At 41.0% G+C, this 19,847-nt stretch overlaps 1 protein-coding gene across 1 annotated transcript in view; it reads left to right on the top strand.

The window, feature by feature from the left end:
- Positions 1-8,344, top strand: part of LOC104833315 (mucin-5B) — a 44,496-nt gene extending 36,152 nt beyond the window's left edge. Inside the window, exons 38-47 of the mRNA XM_010569900.1 lie at positions 191-222; positions 669-846; positions 1,844-1,948; positions 2,592-2,632; positions 3,189-3,311; positions 4,248-4,343; positions 5,519-5,647; positions 6,545-6,584; positions 7,266-7,389; positions 7,973-8,344. Of these exons, the coding sequence (XP_010568202.1) occupies positions 191-222; positions 669-846; positions 1,844-1,948; positions 2,592-2,632; positions 3,189-3,311; positions 4,248-4,343; positions 5,519-5,647; positions 6,545-6,584; positions 7,266-7,389; positions 7,973-8,147 (1,043 nt within the window). The 3' untranslated portion in view covers positions 8,148-8,344. The remainder of the gene's footprint in view (positions 1-190; positions 223-668; positions 847-1,843; positions 1,949-2,591; positions 2,633-3,188; positions 3,312-4,247; positions 4,344-5,518; positions 5,648-6,544; positions 6,585-7,265; positions 7,390-7,972) is intronic.
- Positions 8,345-19,847: the final 11,503 nt, after the last annotated feature.

Genomic DNA, 19,847 nt, shown 5'->3' with positions numbered 1-19,847 from the left:
ACATTCAAAAGAACAAAGAGGAGGATCTTTAAGATGTTTTGGGTACAAAACACGTGACTTTGCACTCTGGATCTCTCTTTTTCTTTGTGGCTGTTTCTTATATTTCAAGACCTTCCTCCTATTCCTGTCCTGATTCTATTGTTTTCCCCAGTTAAGTTATCATTAAAGGAATCTGTAATTCATTTTATAGGTTGCACTGCACAAGATGGGTCAGTGAAACGGGTAAGGAAAAGGAAAATACTGTCTTTATACCATAGCTGGGTGCTCTGACCTCCTATAAAAATGACTGCATGAGTTTCTTCTTTTAATTCTAAGCTTAAATACCAGTGAACTGCAATGACAGTGGGAAGAAAATGGCAGATTTTATTAACTCCAGTACTTCATTAGTCGCCTGAGGTACAGAAGCAGAAATAGCAGTTTGTGGGAATCACTGTTTCCTGGTAGAACTACCAGGCTTCCCTTCTGGAAATACATAAGTTTGTAAAGGAAGGTGATGCATAATAGCATTTTTTCTTACTGTTCCCTCCTCCTCCCTCTGGGATTTGAACTCTGATTTTCCTACATAATAAATTAGGCAGCCCAGCTGTACACTGTCTTGCAGCAGGCATTCATTAATATAATGCTTCTAGTTTTTGCTCTCTGAACTACTATCCTTATTGTTTTCACAGCCTAGAGAGGCTTGGGAGCATGACTGTCAATACTGTGCTTGTGATGAAGTGACCTTGAATATCTCTTGCTTCCCCCGCCCTTGTGCTAAATCTCCACCTATCAACTGCACTAAAGAGGGCTTTGTACGCAAAATAAAAACTCGTCTGGATGACCCATGCTGCACAGAGACAGTCTGTGGTGAGTTGATAATTCAGATGTCATAATGTAGCATCACTTGCCTTTAGCAGCAATCCTCAAGTGAGATCTGGTACCCCACAGGTACCAGATTCAAATAAACACACCTGAGTGGTCATTTCTTCCATCTACATGCCAGGAGCTCTTGCTATCAGAAGAGACCTCCTCTGGTCTGGCTTGTATTCTAAACTAGTGCCACAACCTGCCAGATACTTATGTTGGAAAATCCCCCATGGATCATTGGGACCACCGGGTGCTTCACAGGATCCTCTGGCTCTTCTGAGATGAGAGGGTGATCCTTGCACAGAGAACCATCCAGTAAGGGAGGATGTGCTCGTCTTCCAGGCTCCCCCAAGCCCTCCTGTGGAGGTTCTTGATATACCTTTGCCCTCACCTTTCCATTTGCATCTTCCCAGTCCCAAATGCTCACCACAGCACAGGACCTCCTCTTCAGCCTGCTCCTAACCCTGGCCGTTCCCAGTACCTATAGGAAGATGCACGACAGGGGATCCTGGCAATGGTGGTGGGATGTTTTTCTGTTCCTCCTCCTGTCATGCTGCCAGGCAGAGGTCCATTAGGCTCCTTGGATGCCTTGAGGGAGCAGTGGGCACTGTCAGGGTGCTTTGCCTTGCATGTCCCAACCTTTACATCTTTGGCTCTCATCCACTGCCTCTTCATTTTTTTCACTGTCTGACTCATTACCTTTACACCAACTTGTTTCTTTATCACTTCTCTCAGATGAGGTTGTTTAGTTTTTTTAGAGATGACATCCAGTGGGGGAAGAGAAGCAGGAACAAGGGCGAGAAGTATATGTCCAGGGAAGAGCTTTACAGTAGAGCAAGCTTAGGGATACTTCACCTGAACATGTCCCAAACTCCAAAGATATGTGGTTCAAGAATCATCTATTTCTACCCAATTTCTTGGATGTTCAAGCTTTGTCTGCAAGTAACACTGCTGGACAGGATGCTTTGGCTTATTTTATCTCTGTTGTCTATTGCAGAATGTGATATAAAAACCTGCATTATCAACAAAACAGCATGTGACTTAGGCTTCCAACCAGTGGTTGGTATATCTGAGGATGGTTGTTGTCCTATCTTCTCCTGTAGTAAGTACCATGTTTCCTTAAGGTGTTTTTTTTATTCCTTGGTCTATTTCATTTTTTCTAAATGAGTCAAAATCATAAGCAGTAGCCTGTCCCCTTTTCTCTCAGCCTTTATTGGTGCTTTATTGGTGCTTTTTTTTTCTGGAGGTGGAGTAACTGGTGCAGATTCTCTGTAGCTAGTATTCAGTGAGTGTAAGTTATTGATCAGATACTGAATGTTGGTTACATTGAACCCATCCAGAAGCTCTGCTGCCAAATTATATTTCCAGATTCACATACCTGACCCAGTTTCCCACTGGCTCTGTTGCCAGCAAGGTGTTTAACAATAAAGAAAAGCTCAACTAATTTCAAGTATGGGTAAAAAACATGAGGTAAATAGATTTTTCCATATGGAAAATACCAGGATATAGAATTACTACCCACTTCATGCATAATGTCTGAGCAGATGCTACGTGTGGGCTTCCAAATAACAATTAGCACCATGTACTAGTTACTTTTTTCCCCTCTTTTGTGCGGGATATTAAGTCTAGTGAATAAGCTCAGTTCTACTCTTTGTCTCCTCTAAATCACTCACAATTCAGAAATGAGTACAGTTACTGTTTACATCATTCTTGGCACATCCTTTTCATTTTACTTTTTCTTACAGTACCAAAAGGTGTATGTGTTTCTGAAGGAGTTGAATTTAAGGTAGGTCTTCTTCCAGACACTTCTTTCCACAGATTAATGCTGCCTGAGTCAGAATTTTCTGAAGTCGTTATTGTCAACACTCACATAAAAAGCAGGGTCGGAATGGCACGTAATTTTTCCCTGCCAGTAGTCTATCGGGAATGTTACCGAATAGGTAACGCTGGAGACCAGTAGCTTGCTTACTAAATGACCTCTTGCCTGTGTTTTAGAGTCTAGAAGTCAGAATTGTGATTGAATACATATTTAAAATGTCATTGGATGTTGTAAGATTAATTACTAGGTCAAACTGAGTGAAAATTGATGCACGGAATTTATGAGATAACATAATAACTCATTTAACGTGATTGATGCACTTGGGAGTGTCAGTCTTGTGTTCATTTTGTGATACTGACAGTGTGAGGTTTTAGAGATCTGGAGGTATTCGTTTCAGGAAGTTCTTCCAAAAATAAATCCCAAGCGTAAGCATTCATTTTTGATAGCCCAGGAGATGTATGTTTACTCTAGAACCCACTGAATTCTTGTCATGGCCTGTCTCCCCTCTCCGCTATATTTCCAGCCTGGAGCAATGGTGCCTAAAAGCTCTTGTGAGGACTGTGTGTGCACTGATGAGCAGGACATTGTAACACGGACCAACCGCATCCAGTGTGTTCCAGTGAAATGCCAAACCACCTGCCAGCAGGTCAGCGCTGCATGCTCAGCCTCCCCAGCCATGAGCAATGGCTGTTGAGGGCATGTACTGTAAAACTAGGATAGTGTAACTGCTTCCTCACTGAAAGAGGAATCTAATCTTCTTTTAGACATTTTGTAAAGTCCTTTTTAGGGTGCTGGTTATTTTTGCTCTAGCAAATTTAAGACATCACCCTTGGAAAGATGCCCTGAGGGACAATGATTGCAAACCTGTTAAAAAGTCCAACTGCTGAAAGACGGTGTTTGCGCTGTTCTGTTGGTGTTGTCCATTGTCAGCTCGAAAAATCAAGATTGTAAAGAAACTGCACAGTGGTTTATATGTTTCCAGACACTTCTCAGTACTCATGAGCTGAAAGTCTGCACACAAACTTTCAGTCTGTTACTGAATGTAAGCAAAGAGTGGTTTCTTTTCCATTCTTGCCCAGATAAGGCCAGACCCACCACCAACTGTAAAAATGGATAAAACCATTATCCTTTATCCTGAAGCCAGCCACACCCACACCCACCAAGAGACCAATGGATACCTTAAAAAGAGGGGAGGAAATAACTGATGCACGGCCTTCACATGTCTGACAGCAGCAATTCTTGAGGATAATCATATCAGACCAAGCACTGGTGGTAGATTGTGCAAGTAATCATACGCTGAATTAATTTATTTGGCCTGACTTGATTAGCCTGAAGAAGAATAGCCGATGACAGGGTCTTCATGGTAAATGAAATGTCCAGAAGTCAACATTCAATAAGGGAAAGAAATTGTCAGCTTTGATTGTCAGGCTTAACGTGGTTCCAACAGGGTTCTAAAGACAACAGAAATGAAACCAGAAGGGTGGCTCATTTCCTGTGCCATCTCCAGTGTGGCTTTGATCCAAAGGTGCTTCATGAACAAGAGGTCAGGTAACATGACTAAACAGAAACTTTATTCCCACAGGGTTTCCACTATGTGGAAGAGGAAGGTCAGTGCTGCAGCCAGTGCCAGCAAGTGGCTTGTGTGGCAAATTTTCCATTTGGCAGTGTGACCATTGAGGTAAGCACTCCCTTGCTCTGCACACAAGGCTCAATTATCAAAAATACCTCAGCATTTTTTGAACCAGTGTCATACATTTTGAGGCTGGGAAGACAGAGGAGATTTTAAAATGTCCATATTTCCAAAGTAAATGTAGATGTTTATACAGCTGCTCTCTGCTGTGTGCATCTCACAGACACCACTGTGTTAAAAATTATGCATCTCTGGCAGGAATAGAAACCATGTTATCCTCCCTCCTCCTGACATGCAACAGAGAGAAAGAATTTGGAGGGGGTGGTGACATTGTCTAATACTGCTCTTGCAGAGATACATGAGCTGGCTCCAATCTGGAAACAGTGTCATTATCTTGCCCTGGAGATACAGGGCTAAATAGTGTGAGCGAGCTGATATAGCTGTACTACCACTAGTTCTGAATTTGCTGAGGCAGAAATCAAAAGTGGCATAGCTGCTGTAGTGTAATGTGACTTAGTAACACACCCAGGTAATACATCATGTCTTGTGAGCGTAGCATTGTGCAGACATGGACTGAGCCTCAGGCTAGCTCTTTGGTTTTATTACAGCCTGCTACTCCTGTGAACAGTTAACGGTGGTGTCTCAACCAGTGACTGTTGTCTTACATGCTATTGCTTCTCTGGTAGCTCTTGTGTTCTGCATCTTTTCTATTTCATCTTTTTATTCCTCGGTAATTTATCTTGTAAGCTAGATTCTCCTGTGCCAGTATACAATTTTTATGTTTCTGTGAGGAGGCTTTGCATTTATCCATTAGCCTCTGTTATGAAGACTTTTCTCCTCTTTCACACTTTTTGCTTTTCTTCCATCTATTAAAAATCCTGTTGAAATCCTTTAAAAGAATTATTTTTCTTTTGTGTATATTTTATTCCACATACATTAACACACCTACATTGTGGCATTTCCATTCATACCTCTGTGCTCATTCTGCCACCAGCTTTTGATTCTTTCCACCTAGGTGGCCACAGAAGGGATTTTGCATAGGCTGATAGTGGGTGAGTCTGGTACATAATTTGCAGATGTGAGTTCCAGGCATCTCAGCACTTTCAGAGTTATATGAACAGCCCAGTTCCTCTGCCAGTTCATTGACTGTATTACTGTTGCATTATTCTATTTTTATTGCTATACTATATTGGGTTGTGGGTTTTTTTCCTATTTTTATTCAGGTTGGAAAGAGTTATAAAGCTCCGTATGACAACTGTACTCAGTACACATGCACTGAATCAGCGGGCCAGTTTTCCTTGACTAGTACAGTAAAGGTCTGCCTACCATTTGAAGAATCAAACTGTGTTCCAGTAAGTATCTTAGAGCCAGAAAAAGAGACTTCTGGAATGAGCCCTGCTGCTGGTCTGGGACTTTTCTTTACTGTTTTGAATGAGCCACTTCAGTATTTCTTCATCTTTCTGAGCTGATCATCCTTGTTTGAAGGAAATGTGCTTTTTCAGCCCTGAATGGAATGTCCCATGGAAGTAAAACAAAACTATTTGCAAACAACCCACACATTTTACTTGTTGTGGGATAAGCACTGAATGTGAAAGAGTAGAGTATTGGGGCAATAGCATTAGTAGGATTTTTCATCACTTGAGAAATGCCAATGTTACGAAATGAAATTGAGCAAATGGTAACTCACCATGGACCCCTGGGGGAACTGATGGACACAATATCTTCTGATATGTAGTGCATCACTAAGCAAAGAAGTGGTACATGAATGAGCAAGGGGTATCATTCATGCCCTAGCTTTCAGCAATTAGTGGTTTCCAGTAACCTTCAGAAGCGTGGGGCTTCACAGCAGATCTGAAAATCAAAGTGGGGACAAAGACAGCCATTGAGTTGAATTAGCTTTGGGGTAGGTTCTGTGCAGGTGAAGCTGTTCAATTCCAGGAGCAGCTGTTATTTTCTGGGCCTGGGTTTTTTGTGCTGGCTTCAATAGGACAATACATAAGGTCAGGCACATGTTACAGGACATCTCACCTGGCTTGTGAGAGGATATATAATTTTAAGAAAATTCACTCCTGTCATTGCTGGATTTTTTTTTTTAAGCAGTTTTATATATAATTGGTACACAAATAGGTTTGGTGAAAAATCTGTGTTGGTTAGAGATGAGGGAATATACCTGAACTCTCATTGTTGCTACTAGCTGCTTAGCAATATGTGCATCTGAACTGTTCTGGTTATGTTTGCTTTCAATATAGGGGACAGTTGATGTGACTTCAGATGGCTGTTGTAAGACATGTGAGTGCATTAAATCACTGATTCCCTATTCCAATACTGTTAGGTTCTCCCCTGCTTGTAGTCCTGTTTCTGCATGCACTGGGAGTCTGCAGTTTCCACAGACTGGAAGACTTCTTACAGCAGCAGAGCTGTTTTGTACCTCACAGCTGAAGCTAAAAATCTGCCTTATTCTTCCAATGGGGACACTAAAATTCTTTGATGTCCATTTCTGTGTTTTTAAATAACTGAAATACTGTTAGTTTGAACTACACTCCTGATAAAATTTCTGAAAATATACTCTGTATTCTTTCATCTGGAAATTGCATGGAAAAAAGGGTCTTTTTCCTGTAGCATTCACCCAGAAATCATAGGTTGTTATAGAGTCACAAATGTAATTTATAGCAGTTTAAAAAAGCCCAAACCCTGCATGTCTCCTTTAGGTCTTGTTTCAACAGTATCTTTACATGAACTTATACATAAGTCTTCATTTAAGCTAGTCCACAAATAGAAAAGTACCTTGACCAGCAGGCAATTGCTTTGCTGAATTGGTGCCTCTTTGCACTCTCATTTGGTTTTTTGGTTATGCATTTGAACTGTAAAAAGTTTTAGTGGGATGATCTGCCCTTGGTTTCCTAGCAGATACGTTTCAAAACATTTACTCCCCAGTCTGAAGAAGTCTAACAGAAGTGTTCTCCTATGCAGGTATTGACCTGCCGCATAAATGCAAACGCAGCTTGAAAGAGCAGTATATCATCCACAACAACTGTAAGTCAGCTGCTCCGGTTCCAGTGCCCTTTTGTGAAGGGACATGCAGTACCTATTCTGTGTAAGTAGGAAACCTTTCTCTGTCCTCCCCAATGTCTGGTCTTCTTGGGTTTTTGTCACCAATGGGCTGCAGATGTTTGTCCCCTTCCTGCTGTTTAAAAGGGCCTGGTTGGGAAACTGCATGTGCAGAACAGCAGTCATTAGCGATGTGATGAAATGTCTTTAGTATGACAGGAGTGCCTTATTTTAGGTTAGGAAAATAGGTCCCTTTGAAAAAACATCAGCTAAATTTATTAACTACCTGTTTTTAAACATGTCCTTATATGTTTTTTTAACAGCTCTGGTGTTTAGTGGAGTTTTTTCCTGCTCTTAGGTCTCTGCATGAATTGTTCCTTTCTTCCTTGCCAGAATGGGGCTAATCCAAAATCCACTGAAGCTACTGGGATTTTCCCCGTTGTTGTCAGAGGATCTGGCCCTACATGGCTAGTAGCATCCTGAGGAAAGACTGCTATGAATAAGCAGAAAATTAGATAGGATATTTTGCACCTCTGCTCCTTAGAAGTACCTCAATTTGGAGCAGCAAATACGGATCAGTTTGGGAAGACGACAGGCAGCGGACTGATGTGCAAATCTCATTTCTATAGGTATTCCTTTGAGGCCAGTGAAATGGAACACAAATGCATTTGCTGCCGTGAAAAAAGAAGTCATGAAGTGAAGGTGGAATTGGTTTGCTCTGAGCATAAGACAGTCCAGTTCACATATGTGCATGTAGATGAATGTGGATGCATGGAAACAAAATGCCCAAAGAGGAGAACATGAGCGCAAACTAAAGGAAGTATTTAAGCTCCCATTTAATGCTTCCCTAGCAAGTGAGTAGTTTAGAAAACAGCTGTCAGTAACATTCAAATGAATATACTTCTCTCTTGTGCTTTTTCCTTCTGGTATTATAGGCAGTTATGGAAATTAGATACAGATTTTACTCTAATTGTTTGTAGAATAAACTGCATTTCAAAGAGGACTTGTTCTCCTGTTTCAGTGATGCTGCTAATGGGCCAAGGTGGCTAATGTCTTTAACCCCACAGTTTAATAAACCAAGGTTATTACAAGACACTCTAGAGACAGCTGATGCCTTTCAAAAGTCCTGCGTGAAGAAAGTGCACATTGTAAAACCATAACCACACGCATCACTTCATTTCCCTTTAGAAGGGAAACAGCAATCACTTCCACAGCTGTGGGTTCAGTTGGAAAGGCAGGACTCAGCTCAGGGGCACGTTTGCATTCTTCTCTCCAATGGTCCTGAACCGACTTTGGCTGTGACTCTGGGTCACTGGAGGAAAGCAAGGTGCTTTTTTCCTTTTGCATAGTGTGCACTACATCAAGAATGTAAAAACATGTTTTACATATACACTGCAAAATAACAATATTTGCAGCCTTATTGTGAGTGCTTCTCTCACTGGTGTTTTTTATTATTTGCCAACATCATACTCTGAGCTGTGTGTCAGGTGAGAGACTGATGATCAATCTCACTACCGGTTACATGACTGTGATTTGCATTATAAACAGTTGACTCCCAGCTAGCATGTCCAATGGCACTGGTGACAGTATCTTATGTGACAGGGATCAAAGTGGTCCAACAACACCTTCAGAGTATGCAAGAAAGGCAGGTGCTTCTGCTATTTGAGCAATTTGGTCTTTCATGACCTGAAAAAGAACTGAGGACTGTGGCTTTCTTAGAGTGCAGTGTCCTGCAGCCTGCTGTGTGGGGCCTTTTGGGAATTGTTTTGAAGGGAATGCTTTTGACCTGACCAAGTAGATCTGAAGTGCATTAACCTTTAGAACTCCATTTTAAAATGCTGCAGCTCTTGAGCCCCAAGTAATCTTTAATTTAATTCTTTTTCATAATAAATCGGTTCAGCTGATGTCAGGTTACTTTCATGTGTACTGTTTCATTATGGTGTTACTGATCTTAAAATTGTGGGAATCCTTGACTTTGAATAGGCATAGGAGTTGAATGGTACATGTTTTTATCTGCTCTCACCTAAGAGTCCCATGCTTATTGGGTCATCACTGTGATGCAATAGGGCAGTCCATGTTATGCCTCTGCAGGATTCATCTCAGATTGTTTCAGCTAACCCATTCTCCAGCCCCTTTCTGGACTGATTTGTCTCAGACTAAGACTGGTGTAAAAGCCCTTGGGAAATTATCAGTTTCTCAGCACTGGGTATTTTGAGAGCCAGGGTAGCTCGCTTAGACAGCTGAAGTCAGAGGAGGTGAATTTCATCCTTTGTTTTTATTGTTTCCTTATAAACAATAAAAGAGATGCTGAGTGTACCTAACGATCACAGTGGGAATAAGAGGACTGCAGGTTTCTTTGGAAAACATGGACAACAAAATCCAACCAAGTGTTTGTGCTGAAGTAATGAATTATAGAATCATAGAATATCTCAAGTTGGAAGGGACCCATAAGGATCATTGAACTGAACCTGATTTTCCCATTCCCAGCCTCTGTACTAGTCAGTGGACCAATTTGCTTGATTATAAATGATAGGAATCTCCAAATAATTTGGTTAACTGTCAATGTAATGCAACTCCCTTGGAAGGCCTGTGTTGCAATTGCTTGACAGTGAGGCTCATGTATAAATTTCACATTAGCCCAGAAAACAGTCTTACTGATACAAATCAAGTGTGTGCATGCATGCTTTTACAATGCAAAGAACAGCAGCAAAAAAGGACATTCCTTTCTTTCGTCCTTGCCTTTCCCTGAGGGGGAAGAAATCATTCGTGAGTGCTTTTGTCATCAGAAGAGTAAACAGACTCTGTAAGTAGTCAGATACACACTCATGTAAACCCTGCAAATGAATCATTCTCAGCAGAATGGCTTAGCCAGAGCATGATCAGAAACCTTTCCCATCTCTGCATTAGCTTCAGGTGGGAGAAGGGTGTAAAACACAATCTACTCTTACCAGGTATACTTAGATTTCTGTTCTCCTGTGCATTTTAGTGACGATGAGACTTTATACAGAAACTGAGGATGGCATTGACTTAAAGGTATACTCCTCTGTTCATTTTTGGCATGCATTTTGCTTTTCAGGCAAGTGGAATGCTGGAACCAAAGGCATATTCCCATCTCCAGAGTGCTTTTGAACAGGGGATCATGTGAAACCTCACATGCTTCTTCATTCCCAGTTACACCTGGCACTTCATTTGCTCACTCAGTCCAGCACCTAACTGGCCTGTGCAATACTATTTACAGTTCCGATGGCGAGGTATTAAAGTGAACTCACTGGTCCTGTTTGCAGGTGCAGAGTCCTCTTTAGCTGAGTTGCAGCCAGCAAGGCAAAGCCTTTTTAATGAGAACTTTCAGCTTCCTCAGCTGAGAGACAGTCAATGGGTCAAATATCTCCCCCCCTCCCCGCCCCTGCAAATGCACAACAAAAATCAGCCTGAAAGCCGCTCGACCTTGGGAAAGGGTTACATTGGAAGCAAAGACATATAATGACCCACTTGCAAGCTGGCCCTTCTTGCTGAGTGGCTCTGCCTCTGCATGCAGCAGCACTGCCGCTTGCACAGAGCAAGCTGGACTGCAGCTGAAGTCATGACTTGACCATGATCCTGCTGCTGCTGCTGTGTGACGGCTTCTCACGTGCGCACAGTCAAGCCCTTGTCTCTAGCCCAGGCCATCTCTTCCAGTTAGTGACTGGTCTCTGCAAGTCAAACATTTCATTTCCCTGGCATAACTCAAGAAAAATCAGTGGCATTGCTCCAAGTACTGTTTCTTCCTTTTGCATGAATTCTTTACACCAGCATCCACTTCAATAGGGTAACCCCAGGAGAACCAGTGTTCAGCTGAGCCAGTTGGGCCAGGACTCAGCTGGTTTCAACCTGTAGCCATTCTTCTCTTATCATGCAAGGATGGTACTCCCACTCACTGAACATTTCTGAGGCAACATACCAGGAAGTACTGTCCCATATTGCTAAAATAAATATTTGTCAGAGATACTGCCTCGTGTCAGGTGAACAAATCCTAAGACGCTTTATCATGTCACTGCTGTGCTCTGAGTCTAGGTTGCCGTTATGAGAGGAACTCTGACTTGCCTATTGGTTTGTGGCTTGGAAAGGTCAGTTCCCAACACTACTTTGACGTAGTTTAGCTAAATTTTTGTTTGGCTTTTGTCACCAATTATTGGTGTTTGCTAGGAGGAAAAGAAAATTAAAGGTGTGCTCTGGATTTTTGTTTGGGGAGAGGCACTGTTCTTTTACAAACTTTCCTGCTGAGCAGATCCCTTGGCTGTGGAATTGGACCTCTAATGTTATCTACGGTGTGCTGTATTGCTATCAATCTATTCTGGTATCTAGAATCTCGAGCTGAAAACAAAGTCTGTGAACTGTAAATGCCCTCTAATACAGAAAGGATTGTTTAAAAGAATGCTTCACCTATTTTGTTTTAGCATACCGGCTTAACAATTAGAAAGTTGCAATGTAAACATGAAAAAAATTGTCTAAATATCACTCAGGAAAGTTACCTGATTCGTAATGAACCAGAAAAGAAAATAATCTGGCAAATTCTATGGTTCATCTTTCAGGCGAGGGGGAGACAAAGCATTGGGTGGTCTGAGAGCTGTGCCTCTACAGAATCTTCTACAGATTCATGTGCTCAAATACGTGTTCTTGGCCTTGTTTATATTTCCTTTCTGATCTAAGATAAGGATAAAGGTAGGCCTTAGTTTCTTTTGTGTGATTGTAACATTTAAATTCATAAAGCCTTTTTGCAGTAGTATACAACATGCTATTTGCAAACCTGAAGCAGCTATACTCGCTTTTGCCAGGCATCCCAAACATCCTTTAGGAGAAAGAACTGTGACAAGTTTCCAAAGACACCAAGACAAACGTATCAGTTGTGAAAATCTTTCTGTTTTTTACACTTCAAAGGATCTGATTATTCAGTATCTTTGGGGCAACAATGGAGTCTCAGTTTACCTTGTACAAGGCCATTCTCACATCCATTTAATTCTTTGACAACTGCAATTCCTCTCTCAGGAAAACAACCCCATCAGTGGTGTGCCCAGGCAATTGGCTTTGTGTCAAAAGTAGGCCAGGGTTTGATCATGAAGCTACAGATAGGTTGTAATTTCTTAGGCACTTTACTTTTCTCCAGGTATGAAGGCTCAGTTTTCATCAGTAGTCTTCTAAGGCAGTTTAATTGATACTCACTGGCTTTAATTTAATGATTTTTTTTAATTCAAAGGGGATCTGTCCAGTGGATACCTCTAACTGTAGGTTGACACCTCTGTCTATAGATAACCCTGTTTTACTCGAGCTTGCTTTCTGTGAAGGCCTGTTTTTAAAATATCCTCCTTGTTGGAAAGAAATATTTAACTACTGATCCTCCCGAGGATTCAGTCCAGTGAGGTCTCCCATTCATATGAGTGAAGAAATCAAGGAGGACTAAGTGGGTAGGCTCTGGTTCATCCCATGTACCTAAAAGAACATATGTATAAATTAGGACTTGAGGTACTGAAATCTTTCTGTGTAGTTACTGAAAATTGTTATGCATCTTTCCTGAGAGCTCAACTGTCTTCTGGAAATGCCCACATCTCTCCTCCTTTTGATTTCGTAGGCAGTCTAAGGTAAGTACAGCCCTATCTCATCTAAATCCTTTAAAGCAATGTAAGAAGTTGATCCCAAATGCCAGTTTTATATATTTGTAATGTGAAGTGCCAGATATTTACCACAAATTCTGCCAACCCTATGTCCTGCCTTGAACATCTCAACCATCCTCATGACTTTCAGTGAAAGACTCTTTTGCCCTGATTTCTAATAAGAAAGATGCTGAGAACAATTTCATTATTTTTGACAGGTTCTTTGGCAAGGGCTTTGTCTCATTTGCTTTTAACATTTGTAGTGGTCTTGTGAATTTTCCCTTTACTCCCTTTTGGTTTTTTAAATGTAGTCCTTAGTAACTGATCTCATTCTTAACCCTGACACAGAGTGAGTCATATTTTGAACTACACCAATGTCCTTTAGCATGACTCTGGCAAATCAAAGGGAGCTTAAAAATGGGCTACTTTGCAGGCAGGGAGTTTGCTGCCATTCCTATGTGTTTTATATGTAAGTTAGATTCAGCTTGAATTTCTGAAGACCACTGAAGAAGGGCATAAAAGCTTTTGTGCTCTGAAATGTTTTCTGTGTCACCACCTCTCCCTACACTGCTATTCAAAGATGGTCATGAGGCAAGTTCATTACCACTCTTTTACAGCATCTTGCCTTCACTTCTTTACATATCCAGACATTTTTCTATATTGACTGATACATTACCTGTAATGCCATAAAAACCTGGCTTAAAACCAGTTTAGTCTGACCCTCAGTGAGCATTGTTCTGTAAACAAAAGGCTACCAAAGTGCAATGTAGCCATACCAGCTGCTAATTTATGGCCTGAAATTAGCTTTCCTCCAGGGCTAGTTCTCTCAAGGACCATAGCAGATACCTTTACATCCCCAAGCACCCCAATTTACTTCTAGCATGCCCGCTTACACTTCCTGTTTGCTTTTGATGATGTTCTCTGGCTTTTTCAGATGCAGTCATTTCAGGTTAGGCATGGAACAGGTTTCCTGGGTATGCAATGTATACTATAACTTCATCTTTCTTTACCGTTACCCCAGGAAAATTTTCAGGAACTGCTACAATTCATCATACCCTTCCTAAATGACTAGTTTGGGAAATCCCTCAAAGAATTTTTATAGCCTGCAATGCTTGCTCTATATGGTGTCTGGAGGCTGTTTACTGAGAACCAGTAAACAGTGTGGCACTGTTGTGTGGGTGCTTGCTCTTGTCCATCACCAAAGAAATTGGACTGGACATCTTTCTAAGGACACCTGTGCCTTTCCAGCAGCAAGCAATTGATTGGGTGACATTTCTGTATCCTATGTTGTGCTGCTCAGACTAGATTATAATGATGACCCTTATAGCCTTTGTAAAAGGAAAAGCAGTTCCAGGCATGTTCTCACCCTGCATCCACACTTTCGTAATTGGATAATTAGGTATTCGCTTACTGGTCATGCAAAGATTTCTGGCAGAAACAGAAGCTATGCCTACTAATTCACCTTTCCCTCAAGGTCAATGGCTTGAGAAACATCTGACACACACACCCCCCCATGTTAAAAACGCAAAGTTTTCCCAGCAGTCTCATACTTTGCTTTCAGAGCAATGCTTGAGAGTGTGCTTGACTTCCCTGACATGTTTTTATTAATAACTAATTAATTAAGCTGCTTGCTTTTGATGTTTATTTTTCACTGCAGAGTAAGACTCAGTGAAAGGAGTTTCTTTGCATCCTGGACATAAGTGTTACTGCTGTGCCTTAGTTCTACCTGACAGATATTTGTTCTGGGATAGTATGGCACTTCTGTTAACAAAATTGCCTGTTCTATAGAAATCCTAAAGAAATTAGTTGTTATTTGATGATCAGTTCTACATCACTGTGTAATATCACCCTTGCTCGTAGATACTGAGGGATTCCATAATATAGTTACGTTTCACTGGTACTGAATCACTTCAAATTCTCCACTTTCTAATAGCTTTGGGCATGATTCTCTTCTAGTTTCTGGTTTATAAATCTGGGATAATTCAGAAATCATCTTTTTTTTTTTTTTTTTAATCCCAGCTTTTTATTACTGCTTTAAAACTGAACTGCATTTTTAGTTTTTATTTCCCTCATAAGGTGGGCTGCCTCACCTGAGAAAGATTCTCCTAACAAAACAATAAATAACAAAGTTTTTCATTATCATCAGCAAGGATGAATACTTTGTACATGGAGCTTGTAAAACACTCAGGCTCCAAGTATTTGAACAAAATAGTCTGTTAATAATGCATGCAAGGGATTATTAGTAATTAAGAACTGTTTCTGCTTGTTCCCATAGTCAAACCAACGGAGCAAACATTGAAATATGTAATCTTTGTTGCTAATGGATTCTGACTGGACTAGCAGGTCCTGCTTCATCTGCTCAGCTTTCTTTGAAGGAAATACAAATTAGTTATGTGTTCAGTCTGCACTACAGCTGAAGACATGAGATGGGTCAGTACTGTCCTTTAGAGTGAAATATGCACTTACACCAGCAGAATCTGAAAGTGAGAAAAGCCCTTGCTCTCTGTGAAAAACCCAACCTGTCATTCGATACAAGCTGACATTGAAAGCAGTGTTATCATGTGACAAAAACGGTGTGACAGGATCCCTAGTCAGCCAGTTCACTGAAGTGGAATGTTTTTGAAGTGAAAAGGGCTCTTCCATGCCAAAAAAATACCAGATACTTCCAGTCCCTACAACTGGATTTTACTGAGTACAAAATAATAATCTGCAACAGGATGACTCTCAGCAGAGGAACTGCAGAGCTGTTGGGCAAATCTGATTTTAAAACATTTGATTAAATAGGTCCACTGTCAGCTGTGTTCATGAAGAGTGGGTCCTTTCCCCCAGACCAGCCCCTGCCAGCACCACTGGGGCTGCCAGGTCTCTTCAGGGTTCTTGGGAAGCCTCCTTCTCTCCCTGACTTCTCAAGTGGGGTTTTGGGTTTGCTCTCAGCTGCAGAAAGCCCCTGCTCCTTCTCTCCCTGTCTGCACTCCTGTTGCAGGCTCATCACATATCTCTCACACCCTGTCTAGATCCATTTGCCCTCCCAAATCTTCTCCCAGCTATGCCTGTGCAGTTACTCTGAGGAAAGGAGCCATGTCCCCTTTCTTGAGAGGGCTTCTTCAGGCTGCAACAAGTATTGGGCAGTCCTCAGTATCAGTGCAGACTGGGTGATGCATTAATTGAGAGCAGCCCTGCAGAGAAGGACTTGGAGGTACTGGTGGATGAAAAACTGAGTATGAGCCGGGGATGTGTGCTCACAGACCAGAAACCCAATTGTATCCTGGGCTACATCAAGAGAAGAGTGACCAGCAGGTTGAGGGAGGTGATTGTCCACCTCTACTCTGCTCTCATGAGACCCCACCTGCAGTACTGCCTTCAGCTCTGGGGCCTCCAGCACAACAAAGATATGGACTTATTAGGTCCAGAGGAGGACCACAAAAATCATCAGAGGTCTGGAACACCTCTCCTATGAAGAGAGGCGGAGAGTTGGGGTTGTTTGGCCCAGAGCAAAGAAGGGAGACCTTACAGCAACATTTCAATATATAAAAGGGGCTTAGAAGAAAGATATAGAAACACTTTTTACCAGGGCCTGTAGTGACATGACAAGGGACAACAGTTTTAAAGTGAAAGAGGGTAGGTTTAAGTTCTATATAAGGAAAAAATTTTTCATTATAATGGTGGTGGGACACTGGAACAGGTTGCCCAGAGAAGTTGTGGATGCCCCATCACTGGCAGTGTTCAAAGTCAGGCTAGATGGGACTTTGAGCAACCTGATGTAGTAAAAGGTGCCCCTGCAGAGAGGTTGGACTAGATGATCTTTGAAGGCCCCTTCCAACCCACCCTACTCTATGAATCTATGATTCTAAGTGCTCTTCCTCTCTACAGAGACACACTCTTTAATAGAATGTACAACAACAGCAGTTATTTTCACCAAACTAAAAATCAGTAATGGTTACTTGGGGGGCTTTTATTTTTAATGAATACAAAGACCAGTGAAAAGCATGGTAGTGCTCTGCATCCCTCTTAGGCCTCCCCATTAGAGGAACCCACTCCAGTACCTACCACCACCACCAAAAATCCCTCCTTGCTTGTTCTCTGGGCCTTACTCTCTAACCTGCCAGGGCACACTGGCTGGCTTTCTACTTGTTTAACTTGCAACTGGTGTCAGCCTTTTTGCAGAGCCACACCCTAGCCTTTTGTCCCACAAAAATATTAGCAAAGTAACCACAAGTTGTAATAATTTCTGCTGTTAAAAATTTCATGCATAATTGCATCACTGGAACAGAAACCTGTTGCAAATCTGTCTTTCCCCTTCAGCGACATTGTTACTCCTGAGCTCATTGCAAACACTCAGCGTGGCATCTTATTTATTTTACATAAATCCTGGTTTTCTTTGAGCAAAGAGTTGCAATACTGTGTCAGAAAATAATCTTGGTCTGAACCTCTTGCAGTATTTTTAAATGTGACAAATTGTCAAGGTGAAAAAAATCCAGAAGTGAATTTTTTTAAAACTGTTTGACTTAGATTAGATTACTATACTGCTATATTCATAATATTATCTGTGCTCTGGCTTTTAAATTATACCAGGGGTATTGTAGGCATTCCAGAGATGAAACATTATAAAGTACCAGTTCATTCACTCTGGCAGGCCTTGATCTTTCCTTTATAATATCTAGAGAGCACAATTAATACAATGAAACTATTAATAGAACAAATTAAAAGCCAAAAGTCTATGTCACACCTAATAGTACTGAGATGCTTTCACCTGTTTTGATAGAGGATTCGACTAAAGTGCATCCACAAAGGTGAAATTTTGAGGAAAAAAAAAGCCACAGTTTGACCATGTGGCAATCCTAGGTAAACATTTTCTTGATTTACTGGAAATTATTTTCAGATTTAAGGGAAACATGGAGAAAAATTCTTTCTAAACCAGTTCTGGAGATAAATTACTTGATGGCCTTCCATTTCATTAAATGTCAGAATATTTAGCATGATAAGAAATTTATTTATAATCCTTATGACTATACTTAACTATTCTTAAATGGTCTTTCATTTTGCAGATATAATTTATGATTTCTTAATATGTATTTTGATAGCCTTTTTTTTTTCTTCTGTTTGCACCAGGGTCTAGTGCAGTCATATTACTAATGGCATTCTCTCAATACATTTATACCATCAGTTATGGAACATCTTATTATGGATGACTTTACATCAGTTTTAGCATAACATATGCATGTATAGAGAAAATATTAAGTACTGCTGATTGCATTACCCATTAAGTCCATTTGAAACAAGGCAATATTGCTATTGCAGGTGTTACTGCTTTTAAGTAGGCCAATATAAGCCAGAACAAAATTCATTGAAGTCAACATAACTTCAGTGAGACAATAAAGAACTTATATGAAGAAAGAATTATTTTTTTCATTTACAGTAAAACATTAGATCTATTAGTGCTACATCCATTTGATTTTAGAGCAGTCCTGTTATTCCCTGTATCTTGTATTGTAGTTCTCCTAATTCCTACTTACAACCATAGTCCTTCTGCCTGTAAATATGGATGTGTGTTGAGAAGCATAAAGATCTGATGCTGACAGCTTTTTCAGGTGAAGGATAAAAAGCCAATTTGCATATTTTGGTGCACATCTGCACCCAGAAAGTCAATACAAGAAGGGTGGAATAATCAACAGGGTTTACAGAGGTATTTGCTTTTTCTTCCTTAATCTGAAATGAGACATCACTTGTAAGCCATCAAACATGAAAGGCCCTGTAACAATTTTTCTTAGGGAATGGCAAAGGCAAAAGATCTATTGGGTTTAAGGTAGAGATCAATATGTTTAGGATAGATTACTTGATATGATTCCTTCTAGATACAAGAGGGAATCTGTTGACCTGAGAACTCTCTTCCACTTTGAGGTTCTTAATAAATTACATGGGTAAACCAGGGACATCAGTTTTAGTGGCAGAAGTCAGGAGGGCCATGTTGATGCTTTTAGTCCACGTTAAAGTCCATATTGCCTGTTTGAACAACATGTTCCTGACCGTTGGCATGCTTCTGTCCAGAGAGCCAAGTTAAACTTCATCCTCTTGCTTTCAGTACATGATTTGACATAAATCATGGCTGCAATGGCATGTCCAGGACCTTTGCCAGACTGAGAATTTAATGTAGCTTATGTCCTGAGCTAGTGTTCCTTACCCAGCTCCCACACCGGGTTTTTAGCACTAGCTTTATAATTTCTATTGTAATTGCAGTAATGTCACTGAATGTCACCTTATCTTATCCGTGACCTTTTCTTCACCATGAATGTGCCAGTCTCAAAGCCTAAAGTTAAATCAAGTGATAGGGCTTTTTTTTTGCTGTGCCTAACAGGGAGATGTGGAGGCTTGTAAGACTGTCTCTGTTTCATGATACATGTGTTGTTTGAAATTCACTGTCAGAAATTCAAGACTCTTTTGGGTGTTCTTACTGCAGAAAATGTGACTGCATCTCCTTCATCCTAGCTCAGCCATTTTTTCTTTTCAGGATGGCATATCCTGTGGGACCAAGGGTTACTCCAATGGTATTCTGCCATGCGTTGGGAGGTCCCAAAGGAAAACATTAGTGAAGCAAACTGCTGTGTGTCACTAGTGTTCTTGCACCGGACAATGTTTGCTTTCAACACCCATGTTCAACAGAAGTAATAAATCATTTAATTGCTCTCCACATGTCTGCTGCAGCACAGCTAACCTCCTGCTTAACTAGCCAGGCAGACTTCAGCAAACACTGTACACAGGAGAGGTGAAAAGGGGCCCAAACACAATGGCAGGAGAAAATTTGTTTCTGTGTTGGCAAAAGCAACTATTTCTCCCTAAATCAAATGCCAGCACAATGGAGTCACCCCAAAATACAGTATATTGT

Source organism: Haliaeetus leucocephalus, unplaced genomic scaffold, assembly GCF_000737465.1.
Source record: "Haliaeetus leucocephalus isolate CR32 unplaced genomic scaffold, Haliaeetus_leucocephalus-4.0 Scaffold280, whole genome shotgun sequence".
NCBI lineage: Eukaryota > Metazoa > Chordata > Aves > Accipitriformes > Accipitridae > Haliaeetus > Haliaeetus leucocephalus.
This window is presented reverse-complemented; position numbering and strand designations above follow the sequence as displayed.